The 27547-nt window shown below is 37.8% G+C and overlaps 2 protein-coding genes across 5 annotated transcripts in view; one reads left to right on the top strand and one right to left on the bottom strand.

The window, feature by feature from the left end:
• Positions 1-27547, top strand: part of LOC139145666 (sulfite oxidase-like) — a 438941-nt gene that overhangs the window by 358355 nt on the left and 53039 nt on the right. The window lies entirely within an intron of this gene.
• On the bottom strand, positions 115-27547 carry LOC139145630 (sodium-dependent glucose transporter 1A-like). Of its 3 annotated transcripts, none has more exons than XR_011554984.1 (5): positions 27407-27547; positions 6265-6673; positions 4705-4990; positions 1787-3210; positions 115-955 (listed from the first exon to the last, which is right to left on the bottom strand). XR_011554984.1 is itself a non-coding variant. In XM_070716904.1 (4 exons), the coding sequence occupies exons 2-4, from the start codon at positions 6538-6540 to the stop codon at positions 2015-2017; spliced, it is 1758 nt and encodes a 585-aa protein (XP_070573005.1). In that variant the 5' UTR covers positions 6541-6670; positions 27407-27520; the 3' UTR covers positions 115-2014. The 3 variants fall into 3 exon arrangements, 1 of the variants encoding a protein (XP_070573005.1); XR_011554985.1 differs by having other exon boundaries at positions 6265-6670; positions 27407-27528; XM_070716904.1 differs by having other exon boundaries at positions 115-3210; positions 6265-6670; positions 27407-27520.

The following is a 27547-nucleotide window of genomic DNA, read 5'->3' as shown; positions in this document are numbered from 1 at the left end:
GCCGTTTAACTTGATAAAGTCAACATATATGAGCGGATCCAGCAATGACTCTAGGCAGATTACGAGTGTGTAGACGGGGGGAAAGAGTTCAATAACTAGGTAAAAGCAGAGATCTTTGGTAACACATTTGTTTTATTAGCAAATTCGTGGAGACTCAGTATATCTTAAAAATAAAAATAAATCATACTCTGTCCACTACTCGCCCTCATTACCATCATCTTCCGTAGTCTACTGTCACAAAAATTTTGTCTTTATGTTCGTTGAGTTTCTGACACTATTTACACTATCCCCGCTCCGAAATATGTCTTGGATTTGAAATAGCCAAGCATCTGTCTTTACCGGTGTCATTTTATGCTAAGATTGTAAACGGCCATTGGGCGGCACGATGCCAATCTTCAATGAGTTGTAGGCCAGAATACCCTCTTTGGCCATGTTATATTTTTCCCAAGAATCCTTGGACTATATCACTGGAAGTATAATAGGAAAGCGTAAGCAGACCATTAAAATCCATGATAGAAATATCGGAAGGGTCTTTCGTTGAGGGAAGACTGGATTTTTTTTACTGTGTGGGTTTCATTTTTGTGTTACATAACTATTATATACGATATGACAAAAAATGAAATGCGTGTCGTTGTATATTACCTCTTCCTATATTGTATTTATACTCAAAGTGTTTTCCCATGTAGTTATGTTTTTCCTAAACAGCGTCGCTCCTTATCCTAGCAAAAACATGAACAATAGGTCAATAAGTTATAACAATTGCAGTTTACACTTGTACACATGAATATTATTTTCTGGTCTGTGACTTTTGTTGTTCTGATAATATAAGTTAATGGGGGCAGTGTAAAGCGGCGTTTAAGTAGGATGCAAAATCTTATCGGCAAATGCTGCATGAAACATTTGTAAATAATAATCTCCAAGGCTAGAACTTTGAAAATGGTAAGATTTTAGCAGTCTTAAGGAGGTACGCTACCATTCCAAAAAATGTTGGGACATTCTTGAAGTTGACTTTTCTGAAATAATCTTTATGTGTACATTGCAAAGATATGAAAAAAATATGGGGTACCCATGCAAAATTTTTGAAAAAACTTATGCCAAAATTGACAGAAAACCACTAAATCTCCCATTTTGCGAAATTTGCACTTATCAGCAGAATCTTTATTTTATCGCAAACGATTAACAGATCCCAGTGTGCATACCACATTTTTACATCGCCAGGACAGCTGAATTAGCACAATCAACTAAAATTTGAGATGTCTTGTCTTAAAAATTAAATATTAGACCCTAAATTTATCATTTAACTGTAAAATTAGTATTTTTTAAAAATATAAACTTCATATAAATGCACAAAATAATTTTCAAAATGTTAAAAAGTACAGCAATATCTATCAAACAGACAGTGTTCTTTGATTTAGAAGCAAAAAAAGTTGGGGTCACCACGCAAATTTTCTTACTAAACAGCAAAAAGTGACGAAAAAAGGTTAATTTTGTTAGACCTGAGATTTGACCCTCTAGCTTACTGATATTATGTCAGAGCTACAATTTTTAATTATTCTCTGCCGATCTTTCAAAATAAAAATAACTGTCGATTTTTCAGTGCAAAAATATAATTTCGGTTGTTTTGATTCGTAAAAACTTCTGAAAGAAATATTATAAGGTCACTAGCATGATTTTTTGCCATTTTGTCCTGTTATTCATGCTCACCCAGGTTAGGTAGTCTAAAAGGAACACGTACATCTTCTGGACAAAAGAGGGCGCTCTCCTATATAGAATGGTAGCGTACTACCTTAAGAAAGACGACTACATTGTGTTACAAAATCATCAGTGTAGATATACAACTTGCTCTTTCAGGATGACTTAGTGGAAGCACTCATGATTCACGTTTTTAATCACAATTACCGACGGATTTTAACTAACTCGTTAACTATCAAAATGTGGCACGTCTCAGTGCTTGTTCAGTAAGGCGACTAGACCAAGGGAGAAGGAAACGGGATGAAAGTGATAGAGCTGCTATTCAGATGTCATCGACAACATCTTTTCTGAGAAATCGTTCCCGCTGTCTACATTTCCGTGCGACAAATAGAAGAACTGTGAAAACAAGTATGGCCGACACGGTGAGGAACAAGACGACGTAGAACATGATGGAAATTGAAAACTTTTCAAATAAAATACCAAGTAACCAAGGCAACAATATTTCGGAGCCCGACGCGGCGACCATAAACGATGAAGTATATTTTCCCGTCAACGTAAACTGCCTCTCTATCCAGCTTACGCTGGCCGGGAAGATAGGTGCCATGGCAATGCCCATGAGGACAGTGGAGAACCACAGAATCGTAACATACTTGCTTCCAAATGCTACCAGGAGTACTCCACCAACAAAGCAACCGAAAAGGTACATGCTTAAAATAGTTCTCGGCGAAATTTTGGCGGCTATGTAGACGCAGGAGGCACGCGAGGCTGCGAAGAATCCCCAGAAGGCCGAGTTCAGGTAACTTGCCGTTTGGGGAGAAATATTGAGGTGTGATGACACCGCAAACGTGAAAATGAAACCGCCGAACACGACTTCGTGACCAACGTAGAGAAAGAGGAAGAGTCCAAGCAGGCTCAGCAGACAAACTTTGACTGATAGCGGGGTTGAATCGGAAACGTCTTTCTGTAAATGCGAGTAATGAGAAGTTGGAGCTGAATCAACCGCTTGCAACTGTCCGTCTCCCTTGTCTGATGTCATGAGATATAAAATGAAAAAAGGCAGTGAAGTGACCAGGCAGACACTCGAAATAATGAAAAATGGCACCCATAGATGACTTCCTTCTCTTTTGACGTCATCGGAGTAACTTCTTGTAGTCTTATTGGTCACCTGATCATGTTTCTCATCGGTAACTCTTGTTTGAATTTCGAATTCGTGTACTAGATATGTTGACAAGTCAGAGGTGTTCACGCCATCATCGATGATATCAGATGAATTGACAAGCTTTGGAATCCGCACTGAGTTGAAAACAACAGGTTGTGAGTACATGTGTACGAGTGGGGGCGCTGTCACTATAGCTGTGTTCGTAGTTAAGTTCAGTTCGTCCGAGGTTATTTGGCTTGCCAAGAAAGGCGAAACTACAAGCGGTGAGACTGTCGCCCCGACGGCAAATGTGAAGTACATCAGCTGCAGGAATGGACCTGATTTTCGTCCCCATAGTCTGACACATATCATGTTGCCCCCTGTGTGAAAAAAGGGAATGGAAATCATACGTTACATCGGTCACACAATCCTGAAGACTATGGCATGATGTCAAACATACTTAGTATGGTTGTTCGTGATTGCTGAAGTGCCGAATCTCTTGTACCACCGATGTAACACTTCGTCCTGCATAGAAGGTATGGATGATGGATGTTGACCTTTTGAGGGAGGGTTCACGCATGTGCCAATTTTAACAGAATCGCATATTTTTTTCAATATCATCGAGGTCATCTAGTCAGCAAGGGGCTACAAGTGTGATACTTTCTGACTTTTGTCGTTCCTGAATGTTGACAAAAATCATCTCAAGATTTGTCTTCAGAGATTGATGAGAACATAGTTAAAATGTACAAAACATGTTATCATTCACATACTGCTGTGTTGTTGATTTCTAGACTGTCGATGACGAAACACGAAGTCTAACGAACACATCTCGATTAAATTTGCCTTTAAATTCCCACCTTTATGCAATCCAACTGGTTTTTGCACGTGAACACATAAGTCTGTGCACGTCGGATATTTAAAATTAACTATTTCTGAATGTAAATATTATAATATTGAGATATTGTATATATTAACATTACAGTAAAGTAATGCCTTTCTTTTCATTGACGAAGAGATTTTTAAGCTTTTTCACTACATTCACGACAAATGTACATTTTGAATTTTAATAACATTTGCAGCCCTTGGTAACTGTACAATGATTCTACTATTCAAACACAAATTTGTACCAGTGTAGAGAATTGTAAACCAAATCTTTATGAATAACACATCACACAACCTCACGTTGCGTGATGTAGCCATCAAAGCATTCATTCATTCTGAATGAATGAGTGAGTTAGTCTCGTTCACCCACCTTTAGACGTATTTAGTCCTAATGACCTTGTCAAGATCAGTCATACTTGTAAGTCTTTTACAACAGAACAAATATAATGTTTGGATATTTTTAAAGTAAATGCAGTTTTAAAATATGCATTTTTACGTAACTTTCCAGGATGTGCGCTTTTTATCTATGCAACAAAAGTCAGATTTGAAACGTGGCAGTGATACCGTAAGGTAAGGTAGAATGCGCCTCGGGGACAGATACTTTCAAACTTTTACAATATTCTTATGGCCTACCACTTGTGAAGACTCATTTAAAGATTATGGAGTAAATAAAATTTTCATCAGCTTAGTTTTTATGTCCCCAATAGAGATAACAAGGGGATGGCGGCCATTTCGAATTTCAAATATCGGTAAATATTGGGTTATTTGTTTCGCTAGTAAAGAATTTTGCACGGTGACCCCTCGATTTTATGCTAGACGTGATTTTGAAAGAAAATGGCTGGAAGTTTGCTTCCGGAAAGTTTGAGCAAAAGTTCAAATCTTTTATTTTCGAGGCGCGAAGTACCTAAACAGAAGGACTTGGAGTCCATTATCTGGTTTTAGAGCTAGCTGTTTCTGTGTCATTTAGTCCAGGGGTCATTTGTGATTCTTACCTGTATCGATACCTCCTAGCAGCAATCCAGACAGGAACATTTGGATGAGAAGCGACAGCAGCGATCTTGCCCATGGAATAAAGTAGCCCGAAACACCCAGTCCGATCAAACCAAAGCCGACGATCAGTTTTCCGTTCATTTTGTCGTAGAGTATTCCGCCGATGAGAGCACCGATGAGATACCCAACACTACGTACTGTGAAGATGAAGGTGATGTGTTGGAAAGAGGCCTGGACGTTGTGTCGTAGATCAACCAGACATGGTCCGACGATGGCTATCATGAGACCCTGCATGTGATGGGGAAAGTATTGAAATTATTGACCGCGTTTGCGTTAGCCATGTTCACGCAGCTTCATATGATCATCGTGTCTGTACTATGTGGTGTGTAAAATATTTCCACCAAAAACTTACACACGTTTTATTGGAGGGGGGGGGGGGGAATAAGTTACAAACTCGAAAATTGGGTACAGAATTTGGTCAATATTTTCTTCAAACGGTTACAAAGTGTTTAAATGAGCTTATGAATTGAGATCCATTATATACCAACGAAAAACCAGGATACGCGATTATTGTTTTCGTAAAACATGCCCCAATCCTTGATCTCACCCAATCAGAGGCATCACAGTCACCTGTGGTCTATCCCGCTCTGCGTCTATGCGCACCATAGACGTGTGTACATATGCCCGAGAGCACACGTCTATGGAGCGCATAGACGCAGAGCGGAATGGACCACAGGTGACTGTGCAGGTGCCGCCAACTAAGCTGTTCGTGCAAAAAGGTGTTCGTGCGACGTTTTTCAGCGGGCGGGCAAGTTTCAAAACTAATCAGCGGGCGGGAAGAAAAAATCTATATTTACTTTAGGCGGGAAAGAAATTTCACCATTTTCAGTGGGCGGGGAGAAAATTTTTGACAGTGGGCACCGGAAGATACGTAGAGGGAGGGGAAAGCGGCGTGGTTGATAGAGCTTGAGGGGAGATTTAGCACCTAACTTAGAGGGGAGCAATGTTCCAAGCTATACTGCCATCTGCTCCCACGGTTTGCGTTGATCTGTGTTGCCTAGTAGGCATCTAGTTGGCAATGGGAAATTTCAGTAGTGGGGAGAGGGCAGAGGGGAGCTTAAAATGTTGTGGGGAGTGGGGAGCGGGCAGACTATAGATACTGGAGGGCAGCGGGCATCAAAATTCAGTGGGAGGGCATATTTTCCGTGTACGCCAGTGGGAGGGCAGTTACGAACAGCTCTACTTTCCCCTCCAAATTTTGAGTCAAGGTCAAAAATACAAAAAATCGGTATATCAGCCTTCAAAACATGTTTTGTGATGATTTTGCGAAATTCATGAAATTTACCAGTTGGCGGCACCTGACTGTGGAGGCATTTCCTGAACTCTGCCTGTAGTTTTCTAAAGAGCGGCAGGGGGTCCTACAACTTCGGATATCCAGTAGTCGACATGCCTTTGGCAATAAGACTCACAGATATAGTCTAACACATTCACAAACTTTATATAAGAAAAACACGAATATCAACTTAAAAATTCGAATAGAAAGTTGAAAAAATAATCTTTACCAGACAGACGAAAGCGGCGCATAACGCCGACGTCGTCATCTCGCGATGGGCGACTTCTTGATCAGTCTTGTCTTCCAACACCGTTGGTGGCGCATCAGTCAACTCTCCATCGTCGTCGTCCGGAACAACAAGTCGATCCCTGTCGACCAACCTGTCATCGCTGGTTTCGTCTTCACATTCGCCTTCATGGTTGCAAGGAGAATGACTCGATGCAAATCTGTCATCAGGACTCGTGTACAGATTATCCAGTGAACGATAACATGTGGCGTTCTGCATTCTCGATCTCGACAGCAGTCACGGTGGACTGCCTGGTAGTTTGGTACTTTAGGTGAAATCAACGGTAGTTACAACCATTTCCCTTGTGTAAAAGCGATGCCTCTCGCTCCTGGTTTCAGCTTCTCTGGTTCTTCTGTCAAGGAAACAAAATATAAATTTATATATCCCCAACCTTGACAATTGCAATCGATTGTTTTTTTACTCAGTAATAGTTTTTGGTTTGTTTACATTAAGCTAGAACATGTCTCGAGTACAGATAGTCGGACTCCCAAATTTCTACAATTCTTTTTCTGACCTACCTCTTAAGGGAACTCATTTTAAAGTTCTTGAAGAAAACAAAAACTTCCACCGTCTTAGTTTTTCGAAAATCCACAGTTCAATTCCCCCATAGAGTTAACACAGGAATGGCGCCATTTTGAATTTCAAATATCGCAAATTTGGGTAATTTGTGGACGATACCCCCCCCCCCGATTTTTATTGTTGATTTTGTAAAAGAATGGTCGAAAGTTTCATTCAGGAATGTTTGAGCAAAAGTTTAAGTCTTTCACTTTCGAGGTGCATACTACCTTAATGAGAAAGAAGCAATACTCCCGTTTTGTAAATGTCTCCACAGGTTTACGAAATACCAGTACACATTCTGCCAAATGAAGTCAAGGAGCCCGTGATTTACACTTGGCATACGAGTTATCGGAACACCAAATTAGGTAATTACCGAGCAACTTGGCTGAGCACTTTGCTATTTGACGTTTACCTGGCGTTTACCTACCACTAAACAAGAGTCTGTTTTATTGTCTGAAAACTGATAAGAAATCCAACAAACTCAGCAGACAACTCCTCCACTGAGTAAACTGACATCCCCTATACTGGAAAAAAAAAACATTTTCGTCCATGAGCTACTACTTGTTACCTATTCCACTTCCGGAATTATTCGAAAATTTATTTTTATTTATTTTTATTTGAAAATGTCCATGTTCTTTTCAACATGTAGGTACATGTAGTACATGTAGGTATGGCGTGTCCGATGTAATTGTTGACAATGTTGACAAATACATTTTAGTCAACAATTACGTTGCAAATTTTACACATCGTATTGTTTATTTGGTCAAGATTCTATAGCACAGAATAAGAATAAATAGCCTTTAAAGTTACAGCTAACGGAGCATTTAACTCAACAGTAACAGGGCTCAGGACCAATATTATTTGACACTTGGGACACTCACTTAAAAAGGAGGATCTGCACTCAAGGTTTTCGTTAGACTCTCCACAGTCGCTGTGCCTTGTTTTGTGCGCGCCCATTCGAAGGCAGCTGTGCAGCTGTGAGCACGCGCTGCCAGACACAGCGACTGTCAGTTCTTGCAAGTATATGAATATTCATAAGGGTAGTGACGTCAAAAGAAACACCTATCTAACTGGGCGGAGAGAATATATACTAGTAGCCGGTAGACCTATATACGCGGTATGTTTTTATTTTTCATTTTTCATTTTATATGGCTATGGTACTTGCCATTTTTTTTTTTGATTAACGGATGTGTGGTGTTCTATAAAGTACCCGGATCAGGCAGAAATCCGACCGGTCGCTTGCAAGAACGTCCAGACCTAGTCTGGTTCCCTGCCCCCTTTCTACCGCTGGCTGCGCTACACTCACGAAAAGGTAGAAAGAGGGCAGGGAACCAGACTAGTCCAGACCCTGGGATTCGCGCCGCGTCTCTGAAGGGCGCACGCGTGTTCCAACAGCATGAACAGGGAAGACCGCGAATCGCAGGGTCTCTGCCAGACTAGGTTGTCGTGATTTGTTCAGCTATCCACTCTTGTTACTACAAAAATCGTAATTGTATGAAAGAGACTTTTCAACTTTCAACTTTTACCAAAATGTTTATTTGTTTTCTGAGAGACAACCACATACTTTGTTATAGGAATTTTCCGTTTTTGAAAGAACACCTCTTCGTTCTACCCCAACATTTTGAAATTCATAGTGTACAGGTTGTCAAAGCAACTATCACTATTCGTTTTTTTTCTCGTGTTGTTTTTCTCGTTATCTCGTCTTGGCCTGCTTTTACTCATGGACTCGTCTTAGCTTGCTGAGAGGTGCTGGTATTTTAATTGTCTACACGAGATGTTCAGAGTTCGTTGGTAGACAATTCAGCTTAAAGCCGCACTTTTCAATCCCTGGTTCTCGCATTAGTGGAGTTCTCCTCCCTGTCAAACACATGGCCAGTACGATGTTTGATTTCTATAACTTTAATTACACAAACTGATTTCAATCTTTTGTCACCTTTTGCTAATCCGGCAAACAGAGCTTATATAATCGTTTGATTGACTGCCCGGTTCAAATTGCCAACAGTCATTTATTCCCCAGCACCACACGCGAATTTCCTTAAAAAACGTCTTCCAGTCATGTTAGAATTTGAATATAACCACTGAGTTCGATCGGCAGCAGCTTCGTGCTGACTGCTTGGCAGTCTGTCAGCGTTTTTGCGGTCGGAAAAAACTAAAAAGTGGCATTTTCTGTATCGTGTGCCCTCATGTTACCTGCTTGGTGTCCACTTACACAATGAACGCCGCCATAGGTTGGCGCCCTTTTAAAGGGAGGCTCCGCCTTTAACAGGTGCCATCGCCCAAGATACGCTTCTCCAATCGTCTCAATGCCTTGAACTACTCTTTGGTCGTTCTGTCCTCCTGCCCTGTTTGTTGTATTTTTCCTTTGTCCTTTGTATTCCCTTTCCCGTATTATTTAGAATGGGATTTTAAATACTATTTTTAAGGCTTAGCTTTGATCATACAATAGATATGAATTAAAGATAAAATTATATGTCCAATCATAAATATCAATACAGGTCTCGGTCTTAGATTTACATCTCACAATTAATATACAAATGTCACGGACGTTGCAAATTGAACCTATTACGTGAAATTCTCATGTTCCTTCACTTCATCATTCTTAATGTAATTCAAATATATTCTTGCTTCGTCAAAACTTCGTAAAGATCCTCGTAATACGTCGTTTTGCATTTGTCGCAAATATGCTTTGTATTCATAATTGAGATCTTGTTATTTTAATTAATAATTTTGCTGGTGCCTATGACCACCTAGTGCATAAACCTAGCCCAGAGACAAACTATCTTCGTAACACAACCAGTTGATTACTATATCACACTGTACATGCGGTACATTATGTAGTGGTATTGTGTTTATTGTCATTGTTTATTAGGAAGTTTTTGTACAGACTCACATTCACCCAACTCTACGTTATACCAGTATAACCAGTGTTTCCAAGCATTGCTTTCAACGTGCTTAATTAAGAGCACAAGAAACACTGCATTGTAAATGTAACAGATGGTTTTTCGTACTTGTGACCAATAAACCGATGGGAAAGTTAAAGTTTCTGGGATTGATCTATATTGTTTTTTTCTGAGTTTTTTGTTTTGTTTTTTGTTTTGGTTTTTTTGCTGGCCGGCTGGTAGGCTTTTTAAAAATCCAAGGACGGCAAACAAAGAATTTTCTTTAAATGGCCTTAAAGATCCATTAGCTGTAACTTTGGTCACTTTTTAAATTTTGTTTGTTCTGTGTATCATCTGCAGTTTCTGGATTGAATCCCTGAACCATGGAGAAATTTCTAATATTTAGCTCATAAATATACCCTATATGAGTATAATCTGCATTGTTATTGTTTAAATTTTGTATTCAGGTCCGGACTAGAATACATTTATCAACAATAACAATGGTCATTTCACATACACAGGCTGTGTTGGCAAGCAGGACACCGGGCATTGGTCATGATGATCGGATTATAGTAAAATTCTGTGGTTGATACATTGAAACAGAGTAGTGAACCAGATATGAACTGAAAATGCTCACGTGTTTCATTATATATTGCATTATATGTAAATTTGAACCTTTGCCACATGTTTGCAACTTCATTGAAAGTAATATGATCAGTATGATGAACAATATTCACCGCCGATTAATTTTAAAAGTTCATGAAGTATACAAATATGTAATTAGCTGAAATAAAAATATTAAATTTCTTTGACTGCTGTCATTGTATCACCACTTTATATAGCAAGTGTAATTACCTCTGGCCAAGTCCTTCAAGCCATATATACCAAACTGTGAAAGCTCATTAGATATGCAAATTATAAATTTAATTTATAGCTGACATGAAAATGTGAAATGACTTTCGATATTGTTTTAACCTGGTATAATCATCAATGTACATAGCATGTTTTGCCAACTTTGATCAAGTAAATCCCAGTACATATCCGTAATTAGAAAAGATCATTGAATATGCAAATTAGGAATTGACTGGAGAAAAAAATGCTTAATGAATTTCAATAATGTTGTATCATAGTATCTTTAATGTATATAGCAAGGTTCATCAACTTTGGTCCGGTCAATTCAGATATATATCCCTAATTAGCAAAGTTCAATAAATATGTAAATTAGGAATTGGCTGAAGTAAAAATGCTTAATGACTTTCAATAATGTTGTATCATAGTATCTTCAATATATGTAGCAAGTTTTGTCAACTTTGGTCCAGTCAATTCAGATATATATCCCTAATTAGGAAAGTTCATTAAATATGCAAATTACGAATTGGCTGAAGAGAAAATGCTTAATGACTTCCAATAATACTAGTATTGTATTATAGTGTCATTAATGTACATAGCAAGTTTCATAAATTTCGATTAAGTCAGTTCAGATATATATCCCTAATTATGAAAATTCATTTAATATGCAAATTAGGAATTGACTGAAGTAAAAATGTCTTTTGACTTTCAATAATGTTATATCACAGTATCTTTGATGTATACAGCAAGTTTCAACCACTACAATCAAGTTAATTCAGACATATATCCCTAATTAGAAAAGTTCATTAAATATGCAAATTCGGAATTTGCTGAAGTAAAACTGCTAAATGACTTTCAATAATGTTGTATCATAGTATCTTTAATGTATATAGCAAGGTTCATCAACTTTGGTCCGGGCAATTCAGATATATATCCCTAATTAGCAAAGTTCAATAAATATGTAAATTAGGAATTGGCTGAAGTAAAAATGCTTAATGACTTTCAATAATGTTGTATCATAGTATCTTCAATATATGTAGCAAGTTTTGTCAACTTTGGTCCAGTCAATTCAGATATATATCCCTAATTAGGAAAGTTCATTAAATATGCAAATTACGAATTGGCTGAAGAGAAAATGCTTAATGACTTCCAATAATACTAGTATTGTATTATAGTGTCATTAATGTACATAGCAAGTTTCATAAATTTCGATTAAGTCAGTTCAGATATATATCCCTAATTATGAAAATTCATTTAATATGCAAATTAGGAATTGACTGAAGTAAAAATGTCTTTTGACTTTCAATAATGTTATATCACAGTATCTTTGATGTATACAGCAAGTTTCAACCACTACAATCAAGTTAATTCAGACATATATCCCTAATTAGAAAAGTTCATTAAATATGCAAATTCGGAATTTGCTGAAGTAAAACTGCTAAATGACTTTCAATAATGTTGTATCATAGTATCTTTAATGTATATAGCAAGTTTCATCAATTTTTGTACAGTTACTTCAGATATATATTTCTAATTAGCAAAGTTCATTAAATATGTAAATTAGGAATTGGCTGAAGTAAAAATGCTTAATGATTTTCAATAATGTTGTATCATAATATCTCCAATACATGTAGCAAGTTTTGTCAACTTTGGTCAAGTCAATTCAGATATATATCCCTAATTAGGAAAGTTCATTAAATATGCAAATTAGGAATTGGCTGAAGAGAAAATGCTGATTGACTTTCAATAATATTGTATCATAGTACCTTCAATACATGTAGCAAGTTTGGTCAATTTTGATCGTGTCAAATCAGATATATATCCCTAATTAGGAAAGTTCATTAAATATGCAAATTAGCAACTATCTTTCATGTCACCCCTTAATGGTTCCCACTGCTGATATATCTTGGTGTGATCAACATTTGTAGCAAATCTAATCAAATTGTGTGCAGTTGTTTTTAATGTATATCCGTTTTTTCTAAAATCATTAATTATGCAAATGACTGCGACATATACACGTGAGCAAAAAATCAGTCAAAAGTTACAGCTAATGTCCCTTTAAGGGCAAAGTACGGTTATACGGTCCACGCCAAACATATTATATATCGATAACTATTGATGAAGTATCTATCTTATCAACGGACTGATAAGGCGGTTGTGATCTAAGCGAACTATGTTAATAATTATGTCATATGTTAATAATTATGTCATATATATGAATACTATCAGTAAAATTAGGTTCAGACATGTTCAGCGTTCAGCTTCCTTTCCGCTCTGCAATATACCTTAAAGGTGAGTTAACGGGTTGAACAAGGTTTACTTTTCTCTTCTGCTCTGCAGTATTTGGAAAGTAAATGAACGCTGGCTTGCACAATCAAAACAGTCCTATAAAGCTTATCAAACCAATTTAAACTGATAGTATGTGTACATGCGTAAAGAGTGGCCTTACATTTGTGTGCTCATATACTATTGATGCAGTACCTGCCGTGAACGGCTGTAACCGCACGGATTCAGTGACTAATGATACGGGCTTATATGCCTTGCAGAGGAGAAACTCAACCCTATTGAACCTAGCTGAAATAATTGTAGCCCTAGTGGGCTGGGCCGTGCGGCTTGGGCTTCTGTCGTGCGGCTCGCTGCTTGCGTAATATGTGGTTGGGCATCGCGCAAGCCGCGCGACACAAGCCCAAGCCGCACGGCCCAGTCCACCCGGGCATCTATATTGAACCCATCCCACTCAGTAATTTTCGGGTTTTTCAGAGCGCAAGGCAGGGAAGCTTACCCTGATGAAATACTAAACTGTTAGGCTAATATTTGATATACATTTCTCAAAAAAATATACATTGGGTGCACACTATAAACGTCTTGTCTGCCTGTGCATTATCATGCTGATATGTTATCTGAGGTTGAGGTCACTTCTGCCACCAGACTGTCGACAGGCGTTCGCGCCATTTTCGTTGCTGCAGTAACTGGACACGGCTGAGTCAAGGGACGATGCTACGGCACTCGCTGTCATGCCTTAGGCATTCCCTAGAGAATGTACCAATAATAGAAAAGAAAATGCACAAGGGACTGTCGTCGACATTCTATTCTGCCACTATCGGTGAAATATTCCAGGGCTAGTACTAGGCCCTACAGGCATATCAGACGTCTGTGAAGACCTCAAAGTGGTCCCTGACTTCAAAGTGGTCCCCATCCTAAATGTCCGGTAAGATAGGGGGTTAAACTCAAGTCTGACGACAACTACCGCATAATGGTCGCTTTTGTTGTCACACGGACGTTTCCGATGTAATATCAGCTGCTATTTTCAGTATTTAATACCTAGAGTTGGGAAAATGTACAAAATAAGGGCTGAGCACAGAATTAACAATGGGGAGGGCTAGTGTCTATATCAATCATGACTTATCTATTAAATGACTCATTTGAAGTCATATCGCGATTTGGAAGTCATTCTAATCGCTGCTCGTAAATACATAAACGGATATGAAATACAATTTGCAGCATTGCTGTGGCGTATCAATCGCACTTGCGGGTCAAAAATTCATCGCCACAAGCCAGCCCATAGACATTTTTGGTAGTGTACTTCGACTGGTACTTATAATAACACTGGTCAGTTCACAACCCATTGTCTACTTCTGCTAGCTACCTCAATAATATAAACATGTGTTTTCAACCGTTTTCCCATGAGCCGACGTCCACGAATTCTGCAACGTTGCCCTCTCGCGTAATTGAATACTTTGGGTCTGTCAAAAGTTCAGAACCGAGCAGAAACAGTCGACGGCTCTTAAAAAAAGCTGAAATTATAGATGTTGCCACATTCAACATGATTAATGGAAGTAGGCGATGAGTCATAGATAGTCAGAGATAAAGTAGGTACTTGTTCATTTATTCAAAGACTAAGCTATTTCATTATTTTGCGAGGTAAATCAAAAAAACCGATTGGTGTCGTAGTAAACTACAGAAAAGGTCTATGGACAGATTAACAGCGGTTCTGAAGCGATATCCCTTGACACAAATGCAATCTATAGGCCTCAGCATTATGCTACGAATGCACAGATGTAAAATACACCAGAATAGAGCTCGAGGCTAATATTTTAGGGGGATATTTTTCTTAATTTTTTTTACAAAGATATCCAATACCTACCATAGAAAGTGACGCGATTGAAGTAATACATTACCTAAAAGAAGTTGAATACAGCAGGCGGAGCGTAAAATTATCCGAATTTTCACGGGACACCTTTGAAGTCAAGAGGACGCTTTTGAAGTCAAACTGATTTCTTTATTCTTTACTAAAAGTTTGAAAAAAAGGAAGTGTACTCTTGTCTTATTTATACCTGATACTTAATATAAAAGGTCGCATATTCAATTCTAAAATCAAAACATTCTTTCTTTAACATAAACGATATTGAATACAGCACAGAGAGCGTAAAATCATCGCAAGTCTTTGGGGACCACCTTGAGGTCCACCTTGAGGTCAAAAGGACACTTTTGGAGTCAAACTGATTTTCTTTATTCAATACCAAAAGTTGGACAAAATCAAAGAAGTGTACTATAGTTTTATTAATACCTGATACTTCACAGGTCGCATGTTACATTTTTCAAGTCAACACATTCTTTCTTTAACATAAACGATGTTGAATACAGCAGAGAGACCGTAAAATCATCCCAAGTTTTCGGGGACCACTTTGAAGTCAAAAGGACACTTTTGGAGTCAAACTGATTTTCTTTAAGCAATACTAAAAGTTGACAAATATCCAAGGAAGTGTACTATAGTCCTATTAATAACTGATACTTCATAGGTCGCATGTTACATTTTTCAAGTTAGAACATTGCTTCAATTACGCAAAAGAAGTTGAATAAAGCAGACAGAGTGTACAATCATTCGATTTTCCCGGGGACCACTTTGAAGTCAAAAGGACACTTTTGGAGTCAAACTGATTTTCTTTATTCAATACTAAAAGTTGACAAATATCCAAGGAAGTGTGCTATAGTCCTACTAATACCTGATACCTCACAGGTCGCATGTTCCATTTTTCAAGTTAGAACATTGCTTCAATTACGCAAAAGAAGTTGAATAAAGCAGACAGAGTGTACAATCATTCGAATTTCCCGGGGACCACTTTGAAGTCAAAAGGACACTTTTGGAGCCAAACTGATTTTCCTTATGCAATATTAAAAGTTGGACAAAAAAAGGAAGTGTACTATAGTTTTATTAATACCTGATACCTCACAGGTCGCATGTTACATTTTTCAAGTAAACACATTCTTTCTTTAACGTAAACGATGTTGAATACAGCAGAGAGACCGTAAAATCATCCCAAGTTTTCGGGGACCACTTTGAAGTCAAAAGGACACTTTTGGAGTCAAACTGATTTTCTTTATTCAATACCAAAAGTTGGACAAAATCAAAGAAGTGTACTATAGTTTATTAATACCTGATACTTCACAGGTCGCATGTTACATTTTTCAAGTCAACACATTCTTTCTTTAACATAAACGATGTTGAATACAGCAGAGAGACCGTAAAATCATCCCAAGTTTTCGGGGACCACTTTGAAGTCAAAAGGACACTTTTGGAGTCAAACTGATTTTCTTTAAGCAATACTAAAAGTTGACAAATATCCAAGGAAGTGTACTATAGTCCTATTAATAACTGATACTTCATAGGTCGCATGTTACATTTTTCAAGTTAGAACATTGCTTCAATTACGCAAAAGAAGTTGAATAAGCAGACAGAGTGTACAATCATTCGATTTTCCCGGGGACCACTTTGAAGTCAAAGGACACTTTTGGAGTCAAACTGATTTTCTTAATTCAATACTAAAAGTTGACAATATCCAAGGAAGTGTGCTATAGTCCTACTAATACCTGATACCTCACAGGTCGCATGTTACATTTTTCAAGTGAGAACATTCTTCAATTACGCAAAAGAAGTTGAATAAAGCAGAGAGAGTGTATAATCATTCGAATTTCCCGGGGACCACTTTGAAGTCAAAAGGACACTTTTGGAGCCAAACTGATTTTCCTTATGCAATACTAAAAGTTGACAAAAATCCAAGGAAGTGTACTATAGTCCTATTAATACTGATACTTCATAGGTCGCATGTTCCATTTTTCAAGTTAGTACATTTTTCAAGTCAACACATTCTTTCTTTAACATAAACAATGTTGAATACAGCAGAGAGACCGTAAAATCATCCCAGGTTTTCGGGGACCACTTTGAAGTCAAAAGGACACTTTTGGAGTCAAACTGATTTCTTTAAGCAATACTAAAAGTTGACAAATATCCAAGGAAGTGTACTATACTCCTATTACTAACTGATACTTCAAAGGTCGCATGTTACATTTTTCAAGTTAGAACATTGCTTCAATTACGCAAAAGAAGTTGAATAAAGCAGACAGAGTGTACAATCATTCGATTTTCCAGGGGACCACTTTGAAGTCAAAAGGACACTTTTGGAGTCAAACTGATTTTCCTTATGCAATACTAAAAGTTGACAAATATCCAAGGAAGTGTGCTATAGTCCTCTAATACCTGATACCTCACAGGTCGCATGTTCCATTTTTCAAGTTAGAACATTGCTTCAATTACGCAAAAGAAGTTGAATAAAGCAGACAGAGTGTACAATCATTCGAATTTCCCGGGGACCACTTTGAAGTCAAAAGGACACTTTTGGAGTCAAACTGATTTTCTTTATTCAATACTAAAAGTTGACAAAAATCCAATGAAGTGTACTATAGGCCTATTATAACTGATACTTCACAGCTGGCATGTTACATTTTTCAAGTCAACAATTCTTTTTATTTTCCTTAAAAGAAGCTGAACATAGCAGATGGAGCATGTAATCAAGTGGAATTTCCGTGGGCACCTTTACGGACATTTTGGTGTCATATGTATTTTTTCAATACAATACCAAATTTTTCAATACAAACCAAATGTGTGATAAATCAGTAGAAATGTAGAATAATCCTACAAGTAACTCTGTCTTATAAACTCAATCTCATACACTACACATACAAATGGACGTGAGCATTATTTAGCCAAAAAAATCTTTACTGAACTGTACATAAATTTTAACAGTGGAGTAAAGCACAAGAGCAGTTTTTCTCTATAAAGTAAAATAACTACTTTCAATAACCGGAAAAATGAGATAAAGGGCATCAATTTCACAAAAATAAAAGCAAATTACCTAAAGGCCAATACAGTCCTGTTGTGCTATGTAGAGAATAGCTTTTTGTGACACATATGTTTATGAAGATAGATACCTTTGATAGCACATTTCAAAAAATGTCAAAAAAGCTGCATCACCACTAATACAAAATTGAAAATATTATTATAATTTGAACATCACAGTAAGATTATCCCTGAGAACAAATCAGCCAGTGGTATGAGATGAGTAGTGTTTAGAGAAAGAGATTTTTTCGATCAATAATGGAAAACATAGCATCAATGACACTTGGTTCTCATTTGATTTGATGAGGCAGGCCACAGTGTGTATACTTAACTATGTTTACCCTTGGCAACATGCATACAAAGTTTCATAGCCATTGGAAGAGGGATTTCAGAAAAAATGATTTTTGACCAAATATGGGAAAAGTTGCGCAAAAATGCCTATATGAAAATATTCACCAAAAATTTGAAGACACTCAACCGAGGTTGCCTCTAGATACATTAAAAACAAATTTCAAACCAATCAAAACATTTAATTCAAAAAAAATTATTTTTTGACCAAAATATTGCCCCAAAATGCAAAAAAAAAAAAACAAACACAAAGATGAAAATTTCACCACAATTTAAGAAATCATATAGAAAACAACTCTAGAGTCAAGAGTATTAAGTTTCAAAGCAATCCAACAAGAAATTTGAGAGAAAAACATTTTTTGACCAAAAATTGGAAAAATTGCCCCAAAATACAAAATTGCAGATTTCATCATATATTCAAGATATCATATTTAGTTCATCTGTAGGAACCTGTATACCAATACCAAATATCAAAGCTGTCAGATGGGCAGTTTGATGAAATAAAGTTTTGACCAAAAATGACAAAAAATTGCCCCAAAACAGTAATATTTCCAATTTTGTCGTAACTTCAACAATTAGAAGGGTAACACCCTTGTAAACATCCAATCCAAATTTGAGAGCAATTGGGCTAGCAGTTTCTGAAAAGAAGAAATTTACTTAAATTGAGAAAAATAACCAAAAAATTCAGCAAAAATACAAATTCGAGATATCTTCACAATATTCATAAAACTGATTTTCATCAACCTGAGGAACCAAATATCAAAGCTATCAGATTTGTTGTTTTTGAATAAAAAAATTTTGACCAAAAATTCGGAAAATTGCCCTAAAATTACAAATATGAAAATTTCAATTCAATTTGTATAAACTTGACTGAGGTCATCCTGAGGAACATGTATACCATCTTTCAAAATAATCAGATGAGTGGTTTCAGAAAAAATACCGCAATATACGGTGTCGCTCAAATTTGATCAGAATTGGTATATACCAGTATGGGTTACCAATGATCAACAATAAATGTTGTTTCTATCTGTTCAGTGGAGGAAAATTCTACGTTGATGTTATGGCAATGATTCTGCACAGTACAACCAGAAAAACAACAAGAAATATTTAAACCAGAAAAACAAGAATGACAAAAGTAATTAAGGTCTAACTTTTGGTACTGGAGGTCAACTTTAGCAACATGCATAGCAGAAACAAGCCCCTCTTAGTTTAGTATAAACGGTCTTCCCCAATCTACTGTCTATGGTTGCAGCTGGTCTGTTAATATGTAAAAGCTCATAAACAATGACAGGAAATGAGTCAAGATCAGTGGAGTTTGCCCGTTTCTCACTGGCATGCCTCCTGCACATTTGCAGGATTTCACTTTTTCTTACCTCATTTGCACATTTCTGACACTGATGTGTTCATTTGAACAAATTCACATCTCAACCCCTGCATCTACCTGTACACCAAATACTTAGATGGTAGCTTTGGCGGTATGGGAGCCGTTGTGTGTGACGGACATACATCTGCACATACCCACAAATAAAAAGACATACAGACATGCAAATCAGATGCAAATGAACTGATTCAGCTTATACGATAACCTCACATTGGTACACCAAATGTGAGCTAAAAACATTTTTTTACTAAAAACTGAAAAAATAACCCAAATGTAGAAACATGCAAATTTCATCCCAAATTTGAAAGACCTAATTTAGAATACCTAAAGGAACCTGCACACCAAGTTTCAACCCAATCTAACCAACGTTTATAGAGTTTTAGCAATTTGCAGTGTTTTTTTTCTTTTTTCCCCCTCATTTGCATATTTTTGACACTGACAAGTTCATTTGAACAAATTCACATCTCCATCCCTAGGTGCACCTGTACACTAAATACTAAGACAGTAGGTGCTGTGGTTTAGGTGTTTTTGATGTGGACGGACATACATACATACAGACATGCAAATCGGATGCAAATGAACTGATTCAGCTTATATGATAACCTCACATTGGTATACCAAATGTGAGCTAAAAATTAAAAAAAATATATTCTCAAATCATATTTTTCATCTACGCAACAAATAGCAAATCAGTAAGTACTGCGGTTATCAAGATATTTGAGTGACTGGACGCCTCACAAATGGACATACATACATACTGACAACGGATGCCGGACAGATACCCATCCCAATAGCTTCAAAAGACTATCGTATAGTAGCTAAAAATGAAAATTTCACCACAATACTAACAAAAATCACCATAAACATCCCGCATACAGAGTTTCAACAAAATCTAGACTGCCGTTACAGAGTTTAAGCGTTTGCTGGATTTTCTCTGTTTTCTACCACATTTCTTTTTTTTACCTCATCATCATATTTTGAAGACTGACACTTTCATTTGAACAAATTCACATCTCCACCCCCAGGTGCACCATTACACCAAATACTACAATGGTAGTGCTGCGGTTTTTGAGTTTTCGATGTGCACGAAGATAGCATGCACACATACTAACATACATAAATGTAGACACCGCTGATCTACCATAAAAACTCTTTTTGGTATAATATACATACATGTATACACCAAATGTGAGCTAAAAATTGTCCTGAAAATAGAAAATTGTGGATTTATCAAAATTTGAATATTTCACAATTTGATCATCCCTATGAACCTGTATAACAAATATCAGTGCTGTCAGACAGGGGTTTTGGTGTAAAAAATTCTATTTTGTTTCAGCCAAACCTTAAAGCCCCATACAGCAGCAAATTTGTTGTAAACCAATCTCAAAATATCCTCAGTTTTCCAAGGGTTTTCTTCAAGTAAGACACATTAAAGACCAAAAAAGTGTACAACACTGTCGATAGCCTAAGAAGTAGCATTTAAATTCAAACTTTTAACATGATTTAAGATTTTCCGAGAATTTCAAAAAACAAGTCATCGTTGATGACACAGTCCCCATTGTTAATAGGTACATTGATTACATGTCCTCAGAGAGGATAGAGTCCTCTTCATTAATTAGGTTTGTGATAAAAATACTTTGATAGAGATGGCGCTCAATGGCCAAGAATGAGTTCCATGGTGATGAAAACATAAAACCAATGTAGGCACCATACTAAAGTTCATAAAATGAGTCAACTAGGAATTAATCAACAGGATGTTGCAAAACATTTTTGCATACAATCCTAACACTTAACAGATTATCACTGGTACCATATTTCATAAAGTTTGATGCAGTATTTACAAAACTATGAGATCAACATCTGTATCAAGTTTCATCAAATTTGACGTTGTATTAATTTGTGGCTATATCACTCTAATTAGGAAAGTTCATTACTTATGCAATTACAAATTAATTAAAATGACACTGATAAATGTCTTTTTCAATGTTAAAGCAATGTGAGCTTAACATCTGTACAAAGTTTCATGAATTTGATGCAGTATTTCTTGACATATTAGCCTACTTACGAAACTTCAATAATTGAAATGTTACTGCTACATGACGTGAAACAAATTGACGAGCATATGTATGAAATAGGTCGATGTCCTTGTACCAACTTTGAATGATACTGGTGGAAATATGTCTGAGTTATGGCTCTGTACATTAGAAAACTGTAACAAAATCACCGCCATGCAGCGATATTTGATCTTACTGTTTAAAAAATCAACATGTATGACATAAGTCAATGTACATGTACCAACTTTGATAAGATCAGTTGAGACTTGCCAGAGTTATGGCTCTCGACATGAAACAACCATAACAAAATTGCTACCATGTGGCCATATTAGACCATCTCGTGAAACCAATCCACATACATACATATAAATAAATCAATGTCCTTGTACCAACTTTGAATAAATTCGCTTGATACATGTCTGAGTTGTGGTTCCAGACATGAAAAAATCAGGGAAAAATGGCCACAAGGCGGCCATATTGGATTGTATCACAAAACAAATCAATGTGCATATGCATGACATAAGTCAATGTCCTTGTACAAAGTTTGAATAAAATTGGTGAATAAAATCAGTTGAGACGTGCTCAAGTTTTGGCTAAGGACATGAAAAAATTGTAATGAAATGGCTGCCATGCAGCCATATTGGATCATATCATGAAACAAATTGACCTACATATGTATGACATAGGTTAATGTCCTTGTACCAACTTTGAATAAAATCGGTTGAGATATGCCTGAGTATTATGGTTCTGTACATGAAAAAATCATAAAAAAATGGCCGCACGGCAGCCATATTGGATCGTATCACATAACAAATTGACATGCATATGTATGACATTGGTCAATGTCCTTGTACCAACTTTGAATAAAATCAGTTGAAACATGTCTGAGTTATGGCTCTGTACATGAAAAAATCGTAATAAAATGGCCGCCTGGTGGCCATATTGGATTGCATCACAAAACAAATCAAGGTGCATCTGTATGACATATGAAGTAATCCTTGTACCAAGTTTGAATGAAATCACTCCCTGCATCTCTGAGATATCTGCGTGAACAGACGGACGGACACACGCACGGACATGACCAACCTATAAGTAAGTCATTGACAATGACATAGTCCCCACTTGTAATAGGAGTATTAGTCTTGGTGGGGCAGGGAAATGTGGTCATTAAGAAGTATCACTGGAGTGTATATGTTCAGATCTATGGGCACATAGGTCTATGTCATTGTTCCCAATTTGGAACAAGAGGCATGTCTAAGTTATGGTTCTAAATCGGGAAAAAAGATCAGACCTCTAGCTGTATTGGCCAGCCAAGAAATACATATGCGCATAATAAATGAGGTACAAGATGTGACATCTTAAGGTCTATTATCCTATCAAAATTGAAGCGTAAAGAACTTGTGGTTACTGAGTTGTGCATATATATGTATAATCAAGGTCAAAGGTCATCAAGGTCACGTGACATTTTGTCAAAAAAATTGTATTGCTAAGTTATCCCTATATACCAAAAATCAGACCTCTAGCTCTATTGGCTCGCTCAAAATTAGATATGCACATAATTAATGAGGTACAATATGTGGGGTCATAAGGTGTCCTATCATACCATATATGAAAGGTTTAGCACTTGTGGTTACTGAGTTATGGACAAATATGTATATTTGACGTCAAAGGTCACCAAGGTCACGTGACATTTTGTCAAAGTGTCTGAGATATCTGCGTGAACGGATGGGTGAACAGATGGACTCACGGACGGATATGTCCCAATCTATAAGCCCCCTGGACTTTATCTGTGGGGACTAAAAACTGTGTCACTGCATCCTTTTTGCAATATGAATACGATGAGAAACTAAATTTTATTTTTCTTGGCCTTATACATGGGAGTCTATGGAGAGCTGCCTTATACATGGGAGTCTATGGAGGTGTAAACTAAAAAGTCCTCTAACATGGCCAAATTTGATCACATTGTGAAACAAATTGTTGTGCATCTGTATGAGGTAGGGTACTATCCTTGTACCAAGTTTGAACAAAATCGCTCCAGTCGTCTCTGAGATATCTGCGTGAATGGACGGATGGACACACGCACGGACGGACGCACGCACGGACATGACCAAACCTATAAGTCCCCCCGGACGGTGTCCTTGGGGACTAATAATCATATGACAGGAAAATAAAGATTACAACAAATAGTTGGCATTCGTGTGTTGTGCATTAAGTAAATGGCATCATGCTTGTTTCTGGTATGATCATGGTGTGTATGTGCGGGGAAATTCTGGGTTTTTTTACTTTTCTGTTGGTCGCCAATTTTTGAGTACGTCACCAGTTTATTATTCAGCCTTTTAAATGTGTATGCATGGTCCAAATCAGCAAGCAGTGATAACTCTGATCTTTCCACATCATTTCCAAGAACTCTGTTATCTGGAGAGATTAAAATTGAAAAATTTATTACCAGTAAGCAAATCAATCCAGTCATCATTATCAGAAGATAAAATGTATGCAAGTTAAGAAAGAAACACAAATATAATCTCTTTTTGGTATTCATATACACACCAAATATGAGCTAAAAACCGACTCAAAGCAGGTCTGTTCATTAAAAGCAAATATGTAAAATTATGACTACGGTAAGTATTGAAATGGAGACATAACAAAATACATAAATGAGTACACTATAGGTGTAACCGTAAAGACTCAAATTGTGTGCTGAACACACATGAGGATGAGATTGGGGATTTGGCTCAGCGGTTTTATCTATGGCTTCTGCACTAGGTGACTGGTGCTATACGTTGTGAGTTCAAATCCGACTGAAACCACAACATATTACAAGAGTGTATGGACACAAATTCCATGAGCACAATCATATTGTATTCAGTTTAGATTGTCAGCTTGAATTTACAGCTAGACATCAGTTAAGACTGATGACACAGTCCTTGACGTAAAGAACTTTGTCATTCAAAGTCACTGAAATGTACGTTGTACCAATGATGTGAAATGACCTAAGTTACAATGAAAACAATGTCAAGGCATGTAGAGTACGAACTAAACACATGGAAACTAGACAATATGGCTGCCTCCAAGTGCTAAATTTGCTTTCCTGTGCGTGCATGATACAGCCTTGGGGCTTAGTGGGCCAGGGTGGGTGTTGGAGTATATTTCTATTCTTTCAAGTATCATCATAAATCCCTGACAAACTGTGTTTAAAACCCTTTCCCCAAAATACCACGGACAGGTAAAAAATCTAAGTTGGCAAAGAGCAGTCGGGGGGGGGGGGGGGGGGGGGGGGGGGGGGGTGTCACTTCCATTACTTGCCAATATGTATATGCGCCGCCCAATGGGGTGGGTATTTCAGCAACTTGGTCCAAAATGGGGGGGGGGGGGTCAATTCCACTGAAAACCATGGTCTAAAATGGGGTTGAAGTTTGAGTGCCACACAAGAACAAATTTCAACAGTCTGTTCCCATCTCGCTAGCAGGGTTCTGAGCTGCACTCAATAAGCATGGATATCTTTTCTGTGGCAGGGGAACCATTACAGAGACCCCCTGGCTTAAAGTAAATATGGACTTTGTTTTAAAACATTGTCACTGATTTGTCAGAACTCTACATATGGCAGATTTTTGCCAAATAGAAAATACCCAAACAAAGTGGCTCTACTGCTCCTAGTATTATTCAGGTCGACCATGGCCATATGAAGTAGCAGACAAACAGCGAGGTTTGTTGTGAATTGTAATTTTAAAAAAAACACCACTCAGACTGTAACTGCAGATAACTGAATTTGCTGAAGCTGGACCAAAATTTGGCGAGTATTTTCTTTCACAAAATTTGTTAGTATTCCCTCATGATATTTCAGAATCATGGCTTGGCCAGCAACAAAATAGCTCTAAATGCAGTATAAGCTTACAGTGGTAGGCTTTGCCGGGGCAAATACTTGCTTTTTCCGTTTTAAAAATGTTGACGCTATGACTGTTGACCTGGGTCAAAGGTCATAAAGGTCTAAAATGGGGTCCTAAAACAACGAGATTTTAGGTCTAAAATGGGCCCTGGGTTTATACCTGCGGCCGACCACCTCTACCACTTCTCTGAACAAGTACTCCCCCTCCCCCGAGAGAGGTACAGCAGTTCTAGCTCTGCGTTATATAACGCCGAAAACACACAGCATCGTACGCAGGGCCATCATTCATTGTGCGTGTAAGTTCACAGTGTAATTTGATTTTGGACGAAGACAATCAGCACTCGCACACAGGCGTTCTGTTTACTGGATAGTTTGTATAAGTGTAGTTTATGCTACGTTCCGATGTTCTGTTCCGTAAAAGTCTACGGAACAGAACGTCGGAACCATGGTCGGAACGTAGCATAAAACAAACTACCCGGTATTAATAGCTCTGCATGGCAGGGCTGTGTGTTAGCGGTGCGGCGTTATACGACCTCCCAACACATGTGGTGGGAGGCAGTATAATGCCGGTAACACACAGCCCTGCCATGCAGAGCTACCCAGTAAACAGAACGCCTGTATGCGAGTATGAAATATAACGTCGAGCAACAAGATTGAAATTAATGACTGTTTGAGCTGGTACTCACTCAGTAAACTGCTAGGCCATATGGACATCCGCATATCCATACAGTGATCGGTGGGTCGCTGGTCTCGACCGTGTCGTGTGCACGGCAATCTCCCATGATGCTAATATGAGACACCCTAACCAGGTGAAAAAATTGGACGCGCAGTTTGGGCTGGTTCGCATTGTAAAATGCATCGGAATTTTGAAAAAGTAATAAAAGTGAGCGCATATATCAAAAAGGACCAAAATAACAGATTAGTATTGGCAATGTTACAAAGTTTAACAACTTTATGCAAATATAGGAATGGAAAAATCCCTGGACTGCGTAAAATTTCAGTTCAATTACAACTACGGGGACCACTTTGAAGTCAGGGACCACTTAGAGGTCTTCACAGACGTCTCGTCGAAAACTTTTAACAGGTCGTACAGCAACACGACGAAAGAACCAATGACAGCAAAATGTCAGAGCTACACTACAGTACGTTCCCAATGATGACATAGCATACCCCGACAAAATCGATACCAGTACTGAGTGACTAGAATACCGCGGAACTTTTCGCAGGAGGTATCGTGTGTCCGGTTCTGTTGATATACAATAAAACAAGCTAAAAATAACAGTCTCGCTGTAAAGAGGAATGGGCACTGAACAACATATGCCAACCCTGTGCCAACCAATGCCAACCCTGTGCCCTGTGACTATAATTATGATGTGCGTTACCATGTTGTCATCTTTGAAGGTCATACGCACGACCTCAATGACCCTTCGCGATGACAGCTCTGAAATAAAAATAATTAAACTCAGAGTGCGTCGGAGGTTTTAGACGTTATCCTACACTTGGCTGCTAAAGAACTCCTTTGCAATGGCCGAATTTTCTTTAATACGTCATTAGTCCGCCAGAACAGCCTCAAAACTTGTAGACAAGCATGCCTCAAATTGAGAGGGCTTTCGTTTACTGTATTAATTATACAGAATTTTACCTCAGAAGTCTATCTGCAATATATCGTATACTGCCTAGAGCATTACGTATACCGAGAAGCCACAAACCGTGGAGTGTGCACTATTATTGTACAACAAATGTTCACAAACCTATACAATGACCGCCATCCAAGGTCGCATACCATTGTTCCCTGAAGGACACTCGGTATATCAAATTGAGTCTGCGCCTTTCACTGAACCTCTGCCGAGTATTAAAAGTGTAGATAGTGGTTCGCATTGTTCTCACCCAAACTGCAATGCAATCTGCTATGTTGACACTAGGTGTTCATTGAGTGTATGAAAATTATGGTATACTCACTGTCGCTGTACACAGATACTGCAAACGAGGTGCCGGTAACACTAAATTACCTAACCAAGGCTTCTGTATATCGAATTAAAATACAATGACTGTGTGCGTATGTGTTATGCCGGTCAAAGGTTCATCGTCTGTGTGTCAAGT

Source organism: Ptychodera flava, chromosome 12, assembly GCF_041260155.1.
Source record: "Ptychodera flava strain L36383 chromosome 12, AS_Pfla_20210202, whole genome shotgun sequence".
In the NCBI taxonomy this organism is placed as follows: domain Eukaryota; kingdom Metazoa; phylum Hemichordata; class Enteropneusta; family Ptychoderidae; genus Ptychodera; species Ptychodera flava.
The sequence above is the reverse complement of the archived record's forward strand: the minus strand, read 5'-3'. Positions and strand labels throughout refer to the sequence as shown.